Source organism: Corythoichthys intestinalis, chromosome 21 (assembly GCF_030265065.1).
Source record: "Corythoichthys intestinalis isolate RoL2023-P3 chromosome 21, ASM3026506v1, whole genome shotgun sequence".
NCBI lineage: Eukaryota > Metazoa > Chordata > Actinopteri > Syngnathiformes > Syngnathidae > Corythoichthys > Corythoichthys intestinalis.
In genome coordinates this window covers 7,849,819-7,873,078 of record NC_080415.1, presented here as the reverse complement: position 1 = coordinate 7,873,078, position 23,260 = coordinate 7,849,819, and the positions used below count along the sequence as shown (strand labels likewise).

Sequence of the window (23,260 nt, the reverse complement as noted above, 5' to 3'; positions counted from 1 at the left end):
CCGCGTTCCAATCCCCCTCGCTCAGGTCAGGACTCGAAACCGCATCGCACCACGCGTCCACTTGGCAGGCAGAAACGCTAACTGCTAGGCTCGAGCTGACGGCCTAGCCGCTAGCGCACCCACATGAAGGTATCTGTTTTCCACGCACCACTCACACACGCGGACATGCGCGTACCCGGTACACTCACCCCCCGAAAACCTTCACTGCCGATCTGGGTCACGGCACCAATGTAACGGGTATGTCTGCGCCGCGCCGACCGCATTGCCATCCCCCTTGCTCAGGTCAGGACTCGAACCCGTGCCGCACGAAGCGTCCACTTAGCAGGCGGAAACACTAACGCCATAAGCTTGAGCTGACGGCCTAGCCGCCACCGCACCCACATGAAGGCTTTAGAGAGAAGGTTTTCCACGCACCGCTCACACACGTGGGACCTTCGTGTCTACTGCTTCAAGATGGCGGCTGTTTACTAACGCCGGCGAGTCTGTTATTTCTCATATAGTTCGGTAGACATGTGATATTTACCGTAACCCGACGTAATTATACTTCGTATTCTCGTACTATTCCATCCATCATCTACTGCTTAATCCGAGGTCGGGTCGCGGGGGCAGCAGAAGACGGACAAAGTTATTGTTTTACTTACCTGGTTCTTACTGGTTAGAGGATCGGCGCTGTGTGTCAAATACACGGCACACAGCTATGCACTTGGCACTCGGCACTTGTATTCCATGAAGCCGGAGGTGTTTAATCATATTGATCGTGCAGCCACCTTTGCATGATATAGTTGTGTTGCAAATGTTGCACTGAGCTGACTGGTTATTTTTTTGTAAAATTGAGCCAAATTTTTGAGCGCCGCCGCACCGTATCCATGGTTGTAATCAAGTGGCAATGCACAAACACACGCCTCATGTGGCTTCTTCGTCAATGTTTTCGGCAGCAGTTCAGGGCATCGAAACATGGAATCAAAATTCAAACGTTACCGGGGGCATCGGAATGTTGGAACCGGATACCATCGATGCTCGACGCTCATCCCTAATGGCGATACAACAGTTATCGATATATTGATCAGGAAACCCTTCTACGATATTCTACGATACAAAAAATAAACAGCAAAACGTTTTTTTAAAGTTTTTTTTTTTATCCTTTTGCTGTGAATTGGAATGAGTTTATCACTAGTAGAGGTCCAATCCTTTTGAAGTGGGAGGTTGGCGGTGAATGAACATCCAATGCCTGGTAATGAGTTCATTTTGGGGCATTTAACGTTATTTCCTGTTGATTTTCCGTCACTTTCTTTAATTTTTGGGCATTTACAGGTCACTTCCTATTCATTTTGGGCCATTTACAGGTCACCTCCTGTTGATTTTGGGTTCTGAAAAGGAAGTGACTCGGTGTCCCCAAATGAACAGGAAGTGACCTGTAAATGACCACAAGACTGATTGTGAATGCTCTGGTTCCTGTGCCATTGACGGCACTAGACGTCCAATCCAGTCAAAATGAATTTGATGTCTAGCACAGTCAGTGGCAGCCAATGAGCTATGGAAGATTTTGGTAGCATCCTGTTGGTTCATTTTGTTTTTAAATCGTGACATCTTTTTAAAATAATGCATCGATTCTTGGTCGGAGCATATCGATAACCCTATGGGCTACAAAGTATCACCATATATCACTTCTTCGATATATTGTCATACCCCTAATGTAAACACAATTGAATTGATTTTCGAGCACAATCTGATGAAGCCGGTGTACTGTCAAGTGTGCCAAAGAACCATTGCATTCAAAATAGTTAGGCATTGGAAAGAAAGTTTTCAACTAAAGCTAAAACCGAAGCCTCTAAATTAAAAAAAAAAAAAAAAAAACATTTGTCTCGGTTTGCAAATAACTTTTGTTCCCCTCTGCCTTCTCTTAAAAGTGTCTCTCGTGTTATGTAACCAACCATTCCTTCCCGTTTTAAAAAGATGACACAATCAACCTCGTTCTGGAAGTCTTGCAGTATAGTTTCTTCCAAAGTTTAGTTTTCTCATTTATTAATTTGTTTAGTTAGCTTTATTGTACCATTCAATTGTGTATTTAATTATTCACTGGCAAGACAAACACGGACTGATATTTACCAATAAAATGATCCATATGAAAGAGGAAGTGTATTCTACACGACTGAAGCGCTCCTTGTACCCGCCTCTTTTGTTGCCTTACAAAAAAAGCACGCAAAGAGTTAAGGTTAAGCTGGAGGAAGAACTGACTGGTAGAAAGTGTGACTTCTGCATGTTGAACGCATCAAGATTTCTGTACTTGTTTTGCCATTTAAATTTTAACAATGGGCAGAGCAGGACAATAAGCAGCACTTATTTATTTTTTTCATCATCTAACCGGACTGACCGATTTCCTTTTATCTCCTTCACCTCCTCTGTCTTCATGCAGTCCTTCAGCTCAAACTCCAACAGAGGCGCACGCGAGAGGAGCTGGTCAGCCAAGGGATCATGCCACGTAAGTCAATATTGTATTGTAATCCAGTCATAACGAAACTGTAAAGACAGTCCGTTGGAAAAAGTCATTAATAGAGTTCCTTCCATGGTCAAAGGGCATATGCAATGACATCAGACTGCACTCATTTGCGCCTGAATGTGATCAGTGAATTATCCCCTTTAGTTGCATTATGAATTGCTTTTCCAAAAAATACTAGTTCTTAACTGTGCAGATTATGCGTGAACTAGCTTCATACGCTTTCTTCACATTTGTTATCAAATAGAGCAGCTTCCTCTTCTTCTGCCTTCAACTTCCTGTTTCAAGGTCATGCACATCCGAACATTAAAAAAAGAAGCCGGTAGCCACAAAGGATGTAGGATCTTGTAACGGACAATCTAGTAATAGTGAAATTAAGACGAGGTAAATGTCAACTGATATTTATCAGAAAGAAAACTACACTACTGGCCAAAAGTATTGGCACCGCTGCAATTCTGTCAGATAATGCTCAATTTCCCCCAGAAAATGATTGCAATTACAAATGCTTTGGTAGTAACAGCTTCATTTACCGTATTAGCCCGAATATAAGACGGCTGTGATTATAAGACTACCCGCTCTTTTTCAAGACTACAGTTTGAAAAAAGACTTTTTGGGCACCAAATTAATTTTTATACAGAAAATAATTACAGTACATCTGAAACAAATGATAATAACAATATATTTGAGAGAAAAAGCATGTTATTTTGTCTCATTCAAATCTTAATATCTGAATATTTAAATATGTAAATTAAAGTGCAATCACATTCGTAAATGAATGGCTTCTGGTTTTTGAAATGTAAATAAACCAATCTGTTGTGATGAAACAACAAAATTGCAATAACTGCAATAACTATCAAACTAACTGTAACTGTAGTCTTGAAATCTGAATAAGGAAAAACATTGCAATTTAATAATGCAAACTGGTTAAACTTGAGAGTAGCTGAGATCTGTCATGACAGAACATTACTCCTCAAGTTCATTATTCGCTTCAATGATGTCTAGCGCCATCTAATGGGTATAATGTCTCGACCGTGAATATAAGACGACCCCCACTTTTTTCAGTCTTGTTTCAATGCAAAAAACACCGTCTTATATTCGGGCCAATACAGTATTTTGCTTCCAATGAAAACACACAAAAGAGAATGGATTTTTTAAAAAATCATTATCATTTTACACAAAACTCCAAAAATGGGCCGGACAAAAGTATTGGCACCCTTTGAAAAATCATGTGATGCTTCTCTAATTTGTGTAACTAACAGCACCTGTTACTTACCTGGTGGCAATAACTAAATCACGCTTGCGGCCAGTTAAAATGGATTAAAGCTGACTCAACTTTTTTTGAATCATTATCATTTTACACAAAACTCCGTTAATGAGCCAGACAAAAGTATTGGCACCCTCAGCCTAATATTTGGTAGCACAACCTTTAGACAAAATAACTGCGAACAACCGCTTCTGATATCCATCAATGAGTTTCTTGAATGCTCTGCTGGAATTTTAGACCATTCTTCTTAGGCCACCTGCTCCAAGTCTTTGAGATTTGAAGGGTGCCTTCTCCAAACTGCCATTTTCAGATCTCTCCACAGGTGTTCTATGGAATTCAGGTCAGGACTCATTGCTGGCCACTTAAGAAGTCTCCAGTGCTTTCTCTCAAACTATTTTGTAGCGCTTTTTGAAGTGTGTTTTGGGTCATTGTCACGCTGGAAGACCCATGACCTCTAAGGGAGACCCAGCTTTCTCACACTGGGCCCTACATAATGCTGCAAAATTTGTTGGTAGTCTTCAGACTTCATAATGTCATGCACACGGTCAAGCAGTCCAGTGCCGGAGGCAGGAAAGCAACCCCAAAACATCAGGGAACCTCCACCATGTTTGGCTGTGGGGACCGTGTTCTTTTCTTTGAAGGCCTCGTTTGTCACATTCTTGCTGCTGGTTAGATTGGGTTTTGTTGCAGAACTGGTAGTGGAGGCGTGCCGGACGTCACACCTGCATCCAATGCAGGCTCATTGACACATCATTTAAGCACTGGTGATCTCAGAGAAGGCTGCCGAGATATTTGCCTTGCTGATCGCCATTTGACATCTAGCACTATCGTCTCGCTACATTTGCTTGTTACGCTTTGCACTGGGTTTTTTCTGTTCGTGTGCTGCTCTCATTTGTAACCTCTACCTTGTGCATGTATTTGAGTGTTTTTCTTTCGGCCTTTTAGCTCGCTGCCTATCATCTTAGGTAAACTTCCAGTTCGTAGTATTGAGCCCCATTGACCTGCTGTCACGGACCCCTTTTGTTGTTTTTACTCTTCCGCGACCGCGTGTTGTTTTTTGTTTGTAATCATTAAACCCTTGTACGCATCCCCCGCTTGTTGTGTGCTTCGAGGTCCAACCTTGTTTCCGCATTTGCGGACGCCAACATCGTTTGTTTTCCCCCCTGTAAACTCTATGTTGATGCCTTTTCCCAAAAAGCTCTACTTCTGTATCCTCTGACCAGAGAGCATTCTTCCAAAATGTTTTTGGCTTTCTCAGGTTAGGGTTAGTTTTGGCAAACTCCAGCCTGGATTTTTTATGTCTCTGGGTCCGAAGTGGGTCTTCCTGGGTATCCTACCATAGAGTCCCTTTTCATTCAGAAGTTGACTGATAGTACGGGTTGACACTGTTGTACCCTTGGACTGCAGGACAGCTTGAACTTGTTTGGATGTTAGTCGAGGTTCTTTATCCACCATCCACATAATCTTTCGTTGAAATCTCTTTTCAATTTTTCTTCTCCGTCCACATCTAGGGAGGTTAGCCACAGTGCTGTGGGCTTTACACTTATTGATGACACTGTGCACGGTAGACACATGAACTTTCAGGTCTTTGGAGATGGACTTGTAGCCTTGAGATTGCCAATGCTTCCTTACAATTTTGCTTCTCAAGTCCGCAGACAGTTCTTTGGTCTTCTTTTCTCCATGCTCAATGTGGTACACACAAGGACAGAGGTTAAGTCAACTTTAATCCATTTTAACTGGCTGCAAGTGTGATTTAGTTATTGCCACTACCTGTTATGTGCCACAGGTAAGTAACAGGTGCTGTTAATTACACAAATTAGAGAAGCGTCACATTATTTTTCAAAGGGTGCCAATACTTCAGCCCATTTTTGGGAGTTTTGTGTAAAATGATAAGTAATATTTTTTTGTTTCCATTTATTTTTGTTTTTTCATTGCAAGCAAAATAAATGAAGGTATTACTATCAAAGAATTTGTTATTGCATTCATTTTTTGGGAAAAATTGAGAATTATCCGACAGAATTTCATGGGTGCCACTACTTTTGGCCAAGAGTGTAAGTTGCATTTATGCAGAGACAGTAGTAGATTTTTGCAGTCTCAGAATTGTTTAGTAGGTTTATTAAATCGCAATGCAGGCTGACCACTGGAAAGTCATTGGAAATGGTGGAATATGTATATGGCGGAAAACACAGACAAGACTGAAGAAGCAGTTTCTGCTCTTGCACCCGTCTTTCAAAGAAATTGTTGTGTTTAATAGAATAATATGTTTATATGCTGCTATAGCAGATTCATGGCGCATTAAGCCCCCGAACTATTTTTAATTTGTCCGTTTTACCCTGAAAACCCCCATTTACAGACGTCGCGCAACCACTTTTGTTTCAACTCAGCCATAAAACGAAGGTAGTTAATTATGTTTATTTTTCAAAATGTCTATCTTTTTTTAGCCTAGAATCATTAATTGATCTATCCGATTTCGTTTAAAAAAATGACTTTAAAAAAAGTATTCACTCACATATTTTAAACTTTTAAACAAATTATGTCACAATGAAAAAAATGGCGTCTGTAAAAAAGTCAGATATCTACCTCATAACTATCGCTTAATATTTTTTTTGTTTGTTTGTTACTGTCGCATTTTCTCCAATATGTTAGATGATAATCGATCCAAACAAACAACAATGGGGGGGGGGGGGGGGAACGTTTAAAAGGGTAAGTACATGAAAAAGAAAATCTCGACCACTCCTTGATGTCTGCAATTTCTGCATCGCGACCCTTGTTATATTACCACCATTCACCCATAAAATCCCCCCAAAATCCAGCTGTGGCCATTCACAGCTGTGTCTTGACACTCAATGATACATGCTACATGGAGTTTTGGATCGAAACAAGGTAAGTACGCAATAATACCTCGTTAAAGTCATGGCGTCTGTAATTCTGCTCTCGCGTGCTCTCACCTCCAGTTTGGGTTTTGCTGTTTAAAAAAAACTTTTTTTTTTTTTTCTAAATGCCCTCCTGTTCAAAATTTTTCTTCCCCCAGAAAATTGAGATTTTAAGCTTTCCAATGATGTATCACACATGCATATCAGACAATTTTGAAAGTTGGCTAAATTGGGGGTCTCAGAGCGCAATTTCAAGTCACCTGAGTGTTTTCCGCCATATATATATATATATATATATATATATATATATATATATACTGTCTGGATTAGGGCTGACATTTATTTCATTAAAAATTTAATTAATCGATTTTGAAAATAATTGTTATTTGCAGCCCCAATCTGGATGTACAAAACTAAATTGAGAGCTATTCTATCAGTGTCATGTATGATCTTTCGGCCTAGATTCTAAAAACTGTCCCTATTTTGACTGTATTGCACTCTGAGAATCACATGCACTGTGCAGAAAAAAACATTTCAGTGAGTTTTTGTTGCAAGAGAACAGAATCGTGGATCCTATCAATGGAGTCCTGCTGAGTCGTCAGTTTGGTTGTGGTGTCAACTCATGGTTTGCAACCGTAGGAGGTGTGACTGAGAAACTTGTTTCCTTCAGTCCATCATTAACTATTTGGACTTCAGCAAGGCACTTTTTCCACCTGCTGTGTTAATGATAGTTTGATACTGTATGCGGTCAAATTAAAAAAATGGTAGGTGAGTGAAAGAAAGACCACCTGAAGGGTGTTGACTTGTAGCTTCTATCAGTACATACTATTATTTTTACTATCAGTACTTTTAAGCTTCTAGTTATGGAAATATAGGCCTAAACATGATCAAACATGTCCTCTCAACATTCTAGTCCAAATTTTTAAATGACCAAAACCATATTATTGGGAAGCCTCTTGAAAACACACAAGGTCTTCTATATTTTGGGTCCCTCCCAAAAAAAAAAACAACAACAACAACAACAAAGGAAACGGAGTTCAAATGAACAACAGCGGTCCTTTGCCAATTCGCGCTTCGAAATTTGCGGTTTCAGTTATTCGCAGATTTTTGAGGTACTGTATAAGGCACCTTGACACCTGTGCATTGTGTCTTCTTCATCCAAGTGCACAGGTGTTTCTTCATCATCATCATCATCATCATCATTGTAAGTCAAGCAAAGAGAAACTGGAGTCTAATATGTTATTTTTACATGTACAGTATGTATCTCATATCATAATTGTTACATTTACAGTGCTTAAAAACCATTTATAAAAATCACATACAGTGGTATGATAAAGTATCTGAACCTTTTAGAATTTCTCACATTTCTCCGTAAAATCACCAATAAATGTGATCTGATCCGTGTCAAAATCACACAGATGAAAATACAGTGTCTGCTTTGACTAAAACCACCCAAACATTTATAGGTTTTCATATTTTAATGAAGATAGCATGCAAACAATGACAAAAGGGGGAAAAATAAGTAAGTGAACCATCTGCCTAAGGAGTCTTAAAGAGCAATTCAAACCAATTTTTACCAAACATTTTAAGTCAGGTGTGTGCCCAATCACTGATGAGTGGTTTAAAGCTGCCCTGCCCACTATAAAATGCACAGCTGGTAAGAATTGTCTTGATAAGAAGCATTGTCTGATGTGCATCATGGCTCTGTTAAAAGAGCTGTCTGAAGACCTTCAATCAAGGATTGTTGATTTGTATAAAGCTGAGAAAGGATGCAAAACCATCTCTAAAAGTCTGGATGTTCATCAATCGACAATTAGAGAAGTTGTCTAGAAATGGAGAGTTTGGCACTGTTGCTTCTCACCTAAGGAGTGGCCGTCCACTAAAAATGACGCCAAAAGTTCAGCTCAGAATACTCAGGGAGGTGAAAAAGAACCCTTGGGTGTCTGCGAAAGACGTACAGAAATCTCTGGCACAGTCCATTATCTCTGCACACATCAACTATTTGTAAAACTATGGCCAAGAATGGTGTTCACAGGAGGACTCCAAGGAGGAACCGGCTGCTGTCTGAAAAAAACATTGTTGCTCGGTTAATGTTCGCAAAAAGGCACTTGGACACTCCACAGAAGTTTTGGCAAAATATTTTGTGGACTAATGAAACCAAATTTGAATTGTTCGGGAGTAACATACAACGTCGTGTGGAGGAAAAATGGAACAGCTCGCCAACATCAACACCTCATCCCCACCGTGAAGCATGGTGGAGGGAGAATTATGATTTGGAGCTGTTTTGCTACCTGAGGGCCTGGACAACTTGCAATCATTGTTGGAAGAATGAATTTAAAAGTTTATTGAGATGCTTTGCAGGACAACCTGAGGCCATCTGTCAGACAGTTGAAGCTAAAAAGGGATTGATGCTGTAACAAGACTATGATCCAAAACACAGAAGTAAATAAACTTCAGAATGGTTTCAGAAGAACAAAATACACGTTCTGGAGTGGCCAAGTCTTAAAGTCCAGACTTGAACCCCATTAAGATGCTGTTGCATGACATTTAAAGACAGCGATCCATGCCAAACATCCAGACAACTACAGCAGTTTTGTAGAGAAGAATGGGCCAAAATTAGTCCTGATCGACATGCCAGACTGATCTGTAGCTACAGGAAGCGTCTGGTTGAAGTTATTGCTGTAAAAGGGGGGGAGGGTGTCAGAAAATATTAAATTTGATGGTTCACTTATTTTCTCCCATCTGTCGTTGTTTTCATACTATCCTCATTAAAATATGAAAACCTATAAATGATTAGGTGGTTTTAGTGAAAGCAGTTTTTTCATCTGTGTTATTTTCACAAAGATCAGATCACATTTCATGGTGATTTAATGCAGAAATGTGAGAAATTCCAAAAAGTTCAGATACTTTTTCATACCACTGTATACTGTACATATAAGGGCTGTTTGTTTGTTTGTTTTTTAATTATACTTTTGGGGGGGGGGGGGGCATGTCTTATGTGTATCTCTTTCCAATGCTGTTAAATCTTGATAAATACATTGAACACATTAATTTTTTTCATTCAAATGGGCTCCGCCTCTATTTTGCGGATTTTCAGGGAAAAGGCGGGGGCGGTCCCATTAACCATGAAAAACGAGGGATCACTGTATGACCAAACGGTAACCAAACATGTGAGGCAATACTGCCATCTTTTGGAGAAACTCCATAAAACGTGCCAAGATAACCAAAATGCAGTTAATTAATCGATCTTAAAGATCGGGCTCTAAGGATCAATGTGTAGTCTATTCAGCCGTCGAATGCATCTAAAAAATTGCATTCTAATCCATCTACGAATACCAGACGAGTAGCCATTTTCGTTAATTTCGCCACCAAGTAGAAGAAGAGCAACGTGAGTGACTTTTTGAGTCCTCCCTCCCTCCGGACAGTCTAAGAGACACTGGAACAAAGTAGAGAACACAAAGTACAAACTAAGAGTCATTGAGTAATATATAGTGTCCAGTAGTGTTGTAATAGTGATTGACAAATGTAAAAATACTGCCGAGTGATGGAGCTGCAGTGACGAATACAGTAATAATTGGCACTACAGAGATGTGCAAATGTGGGCGTCGTGTCTTTTTTTTAAAAATTTCAGGTCGAGAAGTTAATGGCAAGTTAATGTCTCCTACATGCACTTTTAAGAACAAATTCTGTTAGCATCGCCCAGTGAATATGACATTATACATGACATTATTTTGTTTTGTTTCGTGAATTTGATGCTTTGGTTACGTCACAGTCGGTATGTAGGTCCTCTCGGAACGTCAGGAGTTGTGACACGAGGAATGTCTCCCACCCTCCCACGCTGGATGTCATCTCGTGGTCAGAATGTCGACACCGCGCGTGTGTCCCAGGCATGGATTTCACCAGGCCTTGACCAATCGGATGATGGCTCTCTTTCAACACTCCCAACTGCCACTCTTTTCAATATCCTTCCCCAAAAAAATTTTCAGGCAGCATCATTTTGATATACTGCTACATTTTCTATTTAACTTTACTTTGAAACTCTTGATTTTAATGCACTTCATACATTATTTCCTCCCACAAGCCCATAGCAGACAAAAAATCCTGCAGTCTGTCCCCTTGGACCCCATTAAAAATACATTCGAGACATCTCATCAAAAAAATATGGAGGTCAAGCAGACCTTCTTTGCTTTTCACTTGTTTTAGTATTTGTTTTTTTTTTTTTTTTAACTTACCACTCATTCACCTCAGGCAAGTGGCAACACATGTTGCTTCAGGTTCTGCAAGAGAGCTTTACTTTTGAAATTTCCTCACCTTTTTGCATAAAATCACTATCAAATGTGATCCGATCGTTGTCAAAATCACACAGATGAAAAAACAGCGACTGCTTTAACTAAAACCACCCATTTATAGGTTTTCATATTTTAATGAGGATAGTATGCAAACAATGACAGAAGGGGGAAAATACTGTAAGTGAGTGAAACATCACATTTAACATTGTGTGTATGAAAATGTCACTGTTTTAAAACCACTAAAATTTTCCGTCATACCGTAGTACGGTATTCGCTATTATACATTTCCCAAAAATCCAGCCAGAAGTGTCTTGGAGTGGCAGTGCTCACCCCTCCTTCTCCGGTTTTTGCTGTGTGTGTCAGTGACCTATTCTGATATACAGCCAGTGAACCAAAAAAGAAACACTCCAAACACAAGGCGTACTTTTCTTGAATTTATGGATGTCTCAAATCATGGTAACTGAAATAAACAAAACGAATGCATCTAAAATGTTGTACCATAGTATTTTTACACGTGTGAGTAGCTTCATTAGCACAAACACAGTACAATGTGAGGCAGTCATATCCATGAAGATCATGAAAAAGTTTGCCAAAAACAAAACACATATTTTCCTTTCAAATTCAAAATACAACCTAACTAAAAACTTATAAAGACGAATGTTAGCCTAGTCTTAGCTGCGAGACCAACTTAGTCAAGGTTATAAATCTCGTGGCCACAAGCTTGAATGAAGGAAAAGCGATAACATCAAAGATCGCTAATTGCGACAGATGATCTTGCTCTAAGCACAAATGCACGTTCGCTGGACAAGGAGAGGTCTCACACCCAATGTTTTTCTAGATGAAACCTTTACATAACAATATGTACATTTTAACTTATACATTTTTACCTTAATAACTTATGAATTCTTTATGTCTTTTTAACACAAAGGCATGCCATGTAGACTAGAGTTGATAGAGTGGTTGAAAATGGTAAAACTTCACTTGAGCTTTTTGCACCCTCAAAAAAAAATCGTACAGTAGAAATATTTTAATTTTATTTAGAAGGGTTTTTCCTTTTTTACAGCAATTATTTTTGTTCTTGCTCTAATCTTGAGCAACCTGACCTGTGGCTGTGGGTAGTCGATAAGTTCTAATTATTTTAATTTTATTTAAAATATGTGTTATTTTTTTGTTGATTTATCTTAACATTATATTCATGTTCCAAATTGCAAATATATTCTGAAAAATAAAAATAAAAAATCCTGAATTTTTTTTTTTTAAACCCATACATCTCAAAATAACACATTTTGGAGCTATAATTGCAATACTGTCATACTGTGAAACCGCGGTATTTTTCCTCAAGGTTATCGTACCGTCAAAATATTATACAGGCACATGCCTAGCCACAACTTCTGTGTAGTGTCCAAGTGTCTTTTTGCGAACATTAAACTAGCAACAATGTTTTTCTTAGACTGCAGTTGCTTCCTCTGTGGAGTCCTCCCACGAGTATCATTCTTGGCCATAGTTTTACATATAGTTGATGTGTGCACAGAGATATTGGACTGTGCCAGTGATTTCTGTAAGTCTTTAGCAGACACTCTAGGATTCTTTTTTACCTCTGAATATTCTGCGCTGAACTTCATCTTTGGTGGACACCCACTCCTTGGGAGAGAAGCAACAGTGCCAAACTCTCTCCAAATTATTAGACAACTTCTCTGACTGCCGATTGATGAACATCCAGGCTTTAAGAGATGGTTTTGTATCCTTTCCCAGCTTTTTACAAATCAACAATCCTTGACCGACTTAAATAGTTTGGTAAAATTGGTTTGAATTGCTCCTTAGGCAGAGGGTTCACTTATTTATTTTTTCCCCTTCTGTCATTGTTTGCATGCTATCCTCATTAAAATATGAAAACCTGTAAATGTTTGGGTGTTTTTAGTTAAAGCAGACAGTGTTTTTACATCTGTGTGATTTTGACAAAGATCGGATCACATTTGATGGTGATTTTATGCAAACGTGAGGAAATTTCAAAAGGTTTAGATACTTTTTCATATCACTGTATTTAAAAGACCGTTTTAAGAAATTGGCTATATTACCCTGCCTAGCGGAAATGTAGCTTTAAACAGAGTTCCTGCTTGCAAATTGTCAATCCGATGGCTATATCTCCATAGATGCACGCTCGCCACTCAGGAATACCTAGCTTTGCGCTGAGCAGTGTGCCATAATTACAAAAAGATGCAACAAGGATTGCGCCCGCACAAAAGTCAAGTTGCGCAGGTTTTTAAACTTGAGAGTGGTGCGCTTACCATAAAAATCGGACCCCTTTTGTTTTCTTGGTGATTAACAGACATGTCCCTCGTCACTGAAGGTTTAGTTTATGCTTCTGCACATCCCGAGCGCAGCCTCGTCATCATGAGCTCGTGGTTCGGAATAACAATTCTGACCTTCCTCTTCTGCGGCCACTTTAGCCATTAGCAGTTTTGTCACATTTACCGCTTGCTGAATGGAACAGTGCACTGTGCTAGATTTGTCATATTTATTTTGTCCTCTTCCTCAGCGCTGAAGAGCCCAGCAGCATTTCATGAGCAGCGGCGGAGTCTGGAGCGTGCAAGGGTGAGTTAAATACCGTGACAATAAATCGCAAACAAATTAATGCATAAAAAATGTGCTGTATTTACATATACTTCAAGGAATACTAAGTTTGCAAAACTTATCTCACTGCTACTCAATAGACATTAAATTAGGCCTGCCACAACAAATGTCACCATTGCATCTGTGGTTGTTGTCATGGCTGTTTTCATGTGTATGTTTTTTTTTTTGGACAGACTGAAGACTATCTCAAGAGGAAGATCCGGAGTCGTCCTGAGCGCTCTGAGCTGGTCAGAATGCACATTCTGGAGGGTGAGGGTCCATCTCTCTCTCTCTTTTTTTTTTTTTAATGTTAAATGATGGCAAATGCAATGTAACTCTCAAGGCTTTCTTTCATACCGAGTTCCTATACTTCTTCCTTGCCTAGATGTCCAATCCCTGGCAGTGAATGAATGAACTCTTTGAAGTACCGTAATGTACGTCATGACTAAAACTCATCTAGTTGAATTGACCCCTAAGGTTTAAATTCAAGTACAGTGGTACCTCAAGTTACGAATGTCTCTACATGAGGAATTTTCAGGTTAAGACACGCTTCAACGGGAAATTATTGCCTCTTGTTACGAACGAAATTTCAGGATACGAAAGGCAAAGTACAGTATGGGCTGCTACTCACACCTCCCAGAGTTTACTTGAACGTAACATACTTACAGTATAGCTGCTGTGCCACTGGCTATTACCTAGCAGTTCCTTAGTGTTGGGCATTGATGGGATCCGGGATTAACACTCCGGTTCTCCCGGAAACGTTCAAATTTTTTTATTTTGATTCCAAGTTTTGACGCCTCGACCGGTAAAAGTATCTGCCGAACACCACGAAGAAGAAGCCACATGAAGACTAGCTGTGTTCTGAGCAAATCATATGAAGTGGCTAATTGAGCTTAGCACAAAAAAACGTGTTGCTTCGCTTCACAAAAATGACAGCAAAGTACAGAATAATAACAATGAAATTACATCAGACCCTCTGTTAAAACGTGCATAGTTACAGATTTTGTTAAATCAAGGGTTCCCAACGATGTGTAGTACAGAGGAGATGTGTAGTGGCTGTACGCCTCAAGGATTCTTTTCCAACTAAAGTAATACCGTATTTCTGGACTGTAAGTCGCACCAGCCCAAAAATGCGCAATGAAGAGGGAAAAAAAACATGTCACACCGGAGTATAAATCGCATTTTTGGGGTAAATTTACTTGATAAAATCCAATACATAGAACAGATATGTCATCTTGAAAGGCAATTTGAAATAAAAATACAATAGAGAACAACATGCTGAATAAGTGTACAGTATGATAATGTTACATGATGCATGAACAACGAAATGCGAACGTGGCCGGTATGTTAACGTAACATAGCTATTAAGAGTTGTTCAGGTAACTATAGCATAAAGAACATGCTAACAAGTTTACCAAAACCATCATTGTCACTCCAAAATGCCAAAATGACATGTGAAATGATATAATAATGTGTTAATAATTTCACAACTAAGTCGCTCCAGAGCAGAAGTTGCACCCCCAGCCAAACTATTAAAAAAAACTGCGACTTATAGTCCGAAAAATACAGTAAGTTCTTTTTGCCCGGCTGCTTCTAGTAAGTCACCACTACAGGAAGCCAAGCGCACATAGCAAAACCAAAGAAAAGCTGTAGTCCGGAGATCTTGCTGACATCGGACATCTTATGGACGGATGAACAATATATCAGTTTAGAAAGAAATTTAGCTTAAAAAGTAGTCAACTTAAGATCAAGGGACAGAACACTACCCGCCCGACATCTACTAGTACAGTATACAACTTAAAACAAACGATGCAATACAATAAATGCCTGCAGCATAAGACACTCTGAAACATAGGCAAAAGAATATGTGTAAATGTTTTCTCCTTGAGCTTTTCAAAAATAAACATATTTGTGAAAGTGCACTCCTGTGGAACGAAACTTGATCATATTGAAGTTCAAAGACTGTGAGAAATTCATAGCAAAGTTAATCGAAGGTTCATATCATTTAAAAAGTAATTGAGAAATTAATATAAACAATGCAATTTTTTTACGCTGTCTATTAAAAGAATCTGAATCAAGAATCGTTTGGAGCCGGAATCGAAATGTGGAACCGGAACCGTTCAAATTCAAACGATGCGCTGGCTAAGAGGGACCTCTACTGGAGTGTTTTTCAACCGGTTTGTGCGGTTAGTGTGCCGTGAGAGATCATCACGTGTGCCGCGAGAAATGATCCAATAGCGATTTAAAAAAAAAAAATTATAACATTGTTAGGGTGGCCCCTGGTGGTAGTTAGGAGGACACTCAGCCTTGTTAACAGCACGCGGACGTCGTCGGGTGGAGTAGCAGTAGGAAGGAAGGAGTTCAAAAAAATTAATTACCGCCCGTTAACGCGCTAAATTTGACAGCACTTTACATTCTGTCAGAAACTCGTTACCGAACCGGGGACCCCGAACCGAAACGGTTCGATACAAATACATGTACCGTTACACCCTTAACGCGCACGGAAGTTGTGGTGGCAGTCATGGATAAGTTTTTAAAAAGGACAACTTTGAAATCCAAACACAGCCTTGGGCAAGATTCTGACCCAGATAAAGGTCCTAGTATGAGTCGTGGTAAAAAAATTAAAAAGAAAAAGAAAACAAAAAAGCAAAGACTGAGAGCTCAAAGGAAAGCAATAGACTGAAAGCTATGATTCGTTCGGATTTACATTCTCTGGGAATGAGACGAAACCGACTCCGTTATGTTTCACGTTCCATCAAATATCACACTAAGTAAGTATAAATATTGACAAATTATATTATAATTAAATATACTGTACAGAAAGTCATTTTGGAAGATTTTTAGTTTGTGGTGTGCCGCAAGATTTTTTGCGGAATTTTCAGTTTACGAAACAACTTCCAGAACCAATTAATTTTGAAGTAGAGGTACCACTGCACATTTTTCATTTTTTTAAAACAATGAAACAGATTTGAAACCCCCTCAAGAAAAAGGGGGGAAAAAAATCATATAGTTTGTGAGTATTACTCTTACAGTATGTTGTGTACTTGATGCTGGAATATTCAAGAAAATAAAAAAGAGTCTGTGAAGAAGGAAGCCTTTAGCTTGTCTTGTCACATCATGATCCGTGGCTTGGCCGAACTGGGTTTACTACCCACAAAAACTTAAGATCTTTCACAAGCAACAGAGAAAATCACATTTAACGTAGAACTTTTAATTAACTACTTTTTTAAAATCTCAATTCCCGCCTGACCATCCAAGTTTTTGCAGAAGTTGTATGCACACAGTTTACCTGTACACGTCTGCTCTGCAGAGACATCGGCAGAACCCTCCCTGCAGGCTAAACAGCTGCAGCTAAAGAGAGCTCGACTTGCCGACGACCTCAACGACAAGATCTCGCACAGGCCAGGTCCCATCGAACTTGTGCACAAGAACATCCTGTCCGTCTGCCCTGATCAGCACTCACCACCCGGTACGTAATGTTGTACTGATACCCAAGCCTGTCGCCTTATCCAGTAAGACAATCAATCGCACAGTAAATAAAAATGACATCGGTCATTTTCCTAGCATTTGGCACATGTACATGTTGAAACTTCCCCCATTTATTACGTATGAGACTCCAGATACCTTTCACAGATAATTATTGATCATCAGCACATGACATCTTAGAACTAACATATGCACATTGTAGCCTATTAGCATTTCTACATTGATGCGAATGGCAATGCATAGTTGTGCTAACAACTTTAGCCTGCCATGAAACAGTGGCAGTTAAAGGTGCACAATGTAAGATTTGCACTTTAATTGTTCATGAAATGGCCATAATATTTCAATAGACATTAAAGAAACATGTTTTTTGGAAATACAGTGATCCCTCGCTACTTAGCACTTCAAACTTGGCGCCCTCAGTCCATGGCGCCCTCAGTCCATCGTGGATATTTTTTTCAATTTAAAAACATGCAGTATTTTACAGAGCTGTCTTGATCAGATCACATAGCCTAGGTTCAAACTACAGTTCTTAATGCACGAATCCGATTTTTTGTCATATCTGGTGTTTTTGGCGTGCCCTTTCAGACTGCCTGATGAAATGGACAACATTTAGCCCGTTCAAGTATCACGCTTTCTCACTAATTTGCAGTCTGAGATGCGCTCAGCAAAACGACCCACATGAGCAGAAGGATCAAAACAAATTACACATGCTAGCTGTTTGACATTACAGGGTGATCATATTTTGATTTCCAAAAAGAGGACACAAATAACAGACATTAATAAACCCCATTTAGTTTTATTTTCAAAGTTTATATGGACTGATAAAACGCATACACGCACACACGCACACACATAAGCCTTGACGTGAGTGCATGAAATGACGTGGGCGCTTCAGTTTGCCCTGACTCGGCCATGTGTGCACTAATGAAATATTGCTCATTGGGCGCACAGAATGAAAATAGAAAATTGTCAGGATTATCCTTTTCTTCATTTTATTCTTTTATGACTGTGATAAAGCCCGCTTTGTGCTTAAAAGCAGAATTCAAGCTAGGCGCTAATGCCTGCATCGCTGCCGTCCTCCGTGCCTCTTGCTCTTTGCTGACGTAATTGCTGCATGAATTCCGATTTGGGACTCTCGACAGTTCAGACCGCCAGCCACATTCTGGAAAAATGTGGCCCAGATCGGATTTGAACCACATACGAAAGTGACCCAGATCGGATTTGAAATGGTCCACTTCTATGCGACTTGTTATGTTCAGACCGTCAAGTTAATGCCTCACTTGAGTCGGAAAAACACGAAAAAATCGGATTCGTGCATTAAGACCTGTTGTATGAACGTAGCCATAGTATCTTGCTCCTGCTGCTTTTCTCGGTCAGGCAGTGCACTGAAGTTGCTTATTAAGTCTAACGATGATTGACAGACGTTAAGGTTTGATCTTTGCCAGAGACGCTTCGAAGCCGAAACTTCAAAGCGCAGCATGCGTCAATACTTGTTAAATAGTTCCTGTGGCAACTCATTGTGTGTAAGTGAGCAGCTTGAGCTTTTTTTTTTTTTTTTTTTTTTTTTCAGGGTGTTGCGCTACTTCGTGGTTTTTCACTTATCGCTGAAGATTCTGGTCCCTATTAACCGCGAAAGACGAGGGATCACTCCACTTTTAAAAAGGATCTCAATGGTTAAGCAAAGTTTTTCCCACTTTAAAAGACGATTTACTCGTCTCAAATTTGTTCCCGTTTAGCTTCTGTGTTCACAATCAGCCAATCATGAGACTAGTTTCCAGTATTCATCCGGACTGCCACAGCTCTATACGCCCTGTGAACTTTGACGGACAGTCTGAATTATGTCTTGACAGCGCTAGACGTCCAATCCATTTGAAGTGGGAGGGCTATCAGCGAATTAACAAACGCTGCTACCCTCCCACTTCAAATGGATTGGACGTCTACTTGTGATAAACTCATTGGTGGAAGGGTGCATCTTGGCCAGAGGAAGAACAATTTAAAAAAAAAATAAAAAAAAATTTAACTTCACTGACTGTGTTGCTTGTTCATATATTAACACTCATGACCCGTTTTTTTTTCTTAAAAGATTCTCCAAAAGGAGCTGGAGGAGAGAGTTCGTCTTTGGACGAAGACAGCAGTGACCCGCTGTCACCCGACCAGCTAACCAATCACGACTCTCCTCTGAGTACTGTCCCGCAGCCGTCGCCCTCTGACACGCTCACCCAAAATGGAGACGTGTCCCCCACTCAGGTTTCGTTATAGAATATTATTAAATATCTCGGATAAAAACAAACGTGTGCATTTTTTTCTAATAAATGGTATATTTATTTTTGTACAGTTTGTTACGCAAGCCGCTCCACAGCCGCCTCCTACTCCTGTGGTCAATGGATCAGATTCACCCCCGCCACTTAAAGTGACAAATGGGATCATAGTAACCTCCCGTACAGCCTGCACTCAATTTGGGCAGCTCAAGGTGAATATTTTTTCTTTGTTAACTTCTTTTGGGTCCATAAAGACAAAAAAAAATCCTAAATTTGTTGGTCAAAATTGGTATTATTGATGTCCAATTGACAACTAAACATGCTCGACAAACTGTTTGGAAAAACAAGGGTGAAACTCCACTTTCGAGTGAGTGGTACTGCAAGCAAGTGGATGATGTCATCACCCAGTTAAGAGGCTTTTAAGATAGCGTGCACACAAGACACGCCTTTAGAGGGTTAAAGTATCTAATTCTTTAAAAATAAAAGGCTTTTGAGTGCACCGATATATTCACTGTACCCAGTCAATAAATTTTTAAATTTCAATCATTAGAGTTCCACAACTATAACTAAGGTCACTGGAAGTCACTCACAGCAGGAGTTGCTGAGGATCTTTTTTCGTTTTTACAAGGGTTGTCAAAATTATCGCGTTAACGGGCGGTAATTAATTTTTAAAATTAATCACGTTAAAATATTTGACGCAATTAACGCACATGCCCCGCTCAAACACTTGTTACTTGTGACTGTTTTTTGGAGTTTTTTTGTCGCCCTCTGCTGGGGCCTGGGTGCGACTGATTTTATTGGCTTCATCACCCATGAACATTGTGTAATTATTGACATCAACAATGGCGGCCTACTAGTTTATTTTTTGATTGAAAATTTTACAAATTTTATTAAACCGAAAACATTGAGGGGTTTTAGTATAAAATTTTTATAACTTGGACTAACATTTATCTTTTAAGAACTACGAGTCTTTCTATCCATGGATTGCTTTGACAGAATGTTAATAATGTTAATGCCATCTTGTTGATTTATTGTTATAATAAACAAATACAGTACTTATGTACCGTATGTTGAATGTATATATCCATCTTTCCATTCCAACAATAATTTACAGAAAAATATGACATATTTTATTGATCGTTTGAATTGCGAATGATTGCGATTAATTAATTTTTTAGCTGTAATTAACTCGATTAAAAATTTTAATCGTTTGACAGCACTAGTTTTTGCCCATCCAAAAACAGCCGTTTCGGTCCATATTTGTCATGCTTGAGAGTTTTCTCCATACAAGGCAAGCATAATGGCAGTACACACGCATGTGGGATAGTTTACGTACTACTACTAGGCTACTACAAAGACAGCGTTCTTTTCACTTTTTGTTTTGGAAATAAAAGCGCGTGTGTATTATAATGCAAATCCCCGCAGCTAGACAGCGCAATGACACACAAACACATTTGAAAACTTAAAGGTCCAATAATCTTGGGTTTGGGTTTGTCTATAACATAGAATTATGAAAGAAAACAAAAACTGCCAACTCTACTGGAGGAAATTAAGTGGAAACAGCGCAAACTAACAGAGAATTGGAAATATTGCTTTTAAAAAGTCAGCGTTTATTGACGTCGTTGTCTCTGGTGTTCAAGGTGAAAAGCAGCACCTGTTTCTGCTAATATTTAAAATAAATTTAATAGATTTTTTTCCCCCACAAAAATCTTATTTATAGAAAACGTAACATACGTAATGATATTTAAATTGAGTTTTGTTTTTTGAGGGTTTTTTTCCCCCTTCTGGGATTTTCTCTAATTCTACTAGTACCTAACTAGAATAGAATACAAAGGCTTTATTGTCATTATACAGTATACAATAAGATTTAAAGCTGTGAAAGCAAATGTTTTCTCAGAATTAACTGCATTTACATCTGCAGACTTTATACGCTAATTAACCTTGGCAAAATATTTGTGTTTGGAACCAGACAACCTGAGTCAAAATGATTTTAGGGTTAATAAATTCATTATTTTTGCAATGTATAAAGGGAGCTCGTCAAAAAAAGAAGAAGAAAAATCTGAATAATAAAGATTTGGTGAGCTAAAAAAAAGAACGAAAAAACGATTCTGAGACCAAAAGCTGCATTTCTGCCACTATGCTCCTGATTCTGAAATTCTCACAATTTGTCGGCAGTCTCACAGTAAGACTGGTTCCGACCGCCCTCCGCTGAGATCCAAAAAAGCAAAGGACAACAAACCCAAGGTCGGCAAGCTCTCGTCTTTTCTTTTAAATCCACTTAAAACTACGTGTTTCGTTCAACCAATTATTATAATTTCCTTGGCATGTAGGTGAAGAAACTGAAGTACCACCAGTACATCCCTCCAGACCAGAAGGCGGACAAGGAGCGCCCGCCTCTGATGGACTCTTCCTACGCCAAACTCCTGCAGCAACAGCAGCTCTTCTTACAGCTTCAGATTCTCAACCAGCAACAGCAGCACTACAACTACCACGCCATCCTGCCTGCTCCCCCCAAGTACGTTTCAAGCAACATTGGTTGTGACTTTTTCTTTCATTCTTGAAGTTAAGAATAATACCTTACATTTATCAGTGTCAGTGTTATTTATTTTTTATGTATTGGTGTTATAGGGCTACTACACATAGGCGGAGAGAGGGGGCATTGCCTCCTCTGGTGGCCGCAAATGTCATTGCATGCAATTGACTTTCCTATAAATGAATTTATAGGGGAAGTTCAGAATGTATGACATTATACTTAATCTTCGAGTCAGTGGGGCACCATTGACCCGCGCTAGCTTAGCCACTCTGGAGCCCTGAAACTAAAAAACTGACAAACTGCACAGAATTTGTTGACATCAACTCCACCGACTAAACCCCCGCTAACTCGAAGATTAAGCCTAATGTCGAAAATTCTGAAGTTCCTCTTTAAAATAAAGACCTCGCCAATAAAATGTTGTAACGCAATAAAACAAACAACAAAAATGAATGAAATGAACAAGAATCCTCCAAAGTATTTCCTAATTGGTCAAAATTATTTTTCCAACAGATCATGTGACTACCACCTTTAGAGGTTCCTTAGTTTTGCCTAACCAAAACTATACCTAAGAAGTGCTGTGATTCCATGTCTCTTGTGAAGCGTCTTTGTGTGGTTTGAAAAGCGCTCTAGAAATAATTTGTATTATTAAGGCGAGATGGTTATTGACAGGGTTGCACATAATTTTTTTGCCCAGGTTCTAGGACCTAGAGATGTGACTTGGTCCTCATTGAGCTTGAGAGCCGACCCGCCTGATGTGATAAATTTATGACAAGCTTTACTTAGAGCCAATTAATTTAACTTTAATTATTTATATTAACATTTAATGCTTGATTAACATCAACTGGCACAACAAAATTGCCATTACTTTGAAGTGAAAAAAAAATATATATATATATATATATATAAATAAATAAAAAGCACCAATTCAAAATAAAGGGCATTATGCGGCTCCCACATTAACTCCAAGCCTTTTTAAAAGTGGGATGTCCTCCTCATAAGACCTCATTGAACGTGCATGTTTAGCTTTGTAAAATTCGAGCAAAAACACGTTTGTCAGTGCATGTCGCTGTTCATTACCTTTATTCCGCCCTATTCCGCCACTTGTCCATAGGGCGAGTGGGGTCCTGTTTGACATCGATAGTTTGCTTAATTGCCACATGCTCTCTGTTTTTTTCGTGCTTTTCAAAGTTTGGATGGCTGAAATTCTTTGACCCTACATAAAATGCGCTGCTCTTATCGGCGACATTTGGGATTCTCACGACACATTTTGTACCGCATTTCCGTGCGAGCATCATTTGCTTCTAGCCATGGTACCTCCTGTAGCCACTTTTCAGCAAAAGTCCTTTTTTTCGGTAGCTCCGGTGACGTCTCTGTCGTCTGTCTGTCTTTTGACGGGGGTGGGGGAACACGGAAGTAATAACTCAGTGTGGCCCGCCTCTTCGACATTTCGAGA

At 39.3% G+C, this 23,260-nt stretch overlaps 1 protein-coding gene across 6 annotated transcripts in view; it reads left to right on the top strand.

Annotated features, from left to right (window-relative positions):
* The window catches only part of mrtfab (myocardin related transcription factor Ab), an 85,814-nt gene that overhangs the window by 47,045 nt on the left and 15,509 nt on the right, over positions 1 to 23,260 (top strand). For all 6 annotated transcript variants that reach the window (XM_057825523.1, XM_057825524.1, XM_057825522.1 and 3 more), the window contains 8 exons: positions 2,414 to 2,479; positions 13,457 to 13,512; positions 13,725 to 13,800; positions 16,841 to 16,999; positions 19,100 to 19,263; positions 19,352 to 19,486; positions 21,450 to 21,518; positions 21,605 to 21,789. In XM_057825523.1, the coding sequence (XP_057681506.1) occupies positions 2,414 to 2,479; positions 13,457 to 13,512; positions 13,725 to 13,800; positions 16,841 to 16,999; positions 19,100 to 19,263; positions 19,352 to 19,486; positions 21,450 to 21,518; positions 21,605 to 21,789 (910 nt within the window). The remainder of the gene's footprint in view (positions 1 to 2,413; positions 2,480 to 13,456; positions 13,513 to 13,724; positions 13,801 to 16,840; positions 17,000 to 19,099; positions 19,264 to 19,351; positions 19,487 to 21,449; positions 21,519 to 21,604; positions 21,790 to 23,260) is intronic.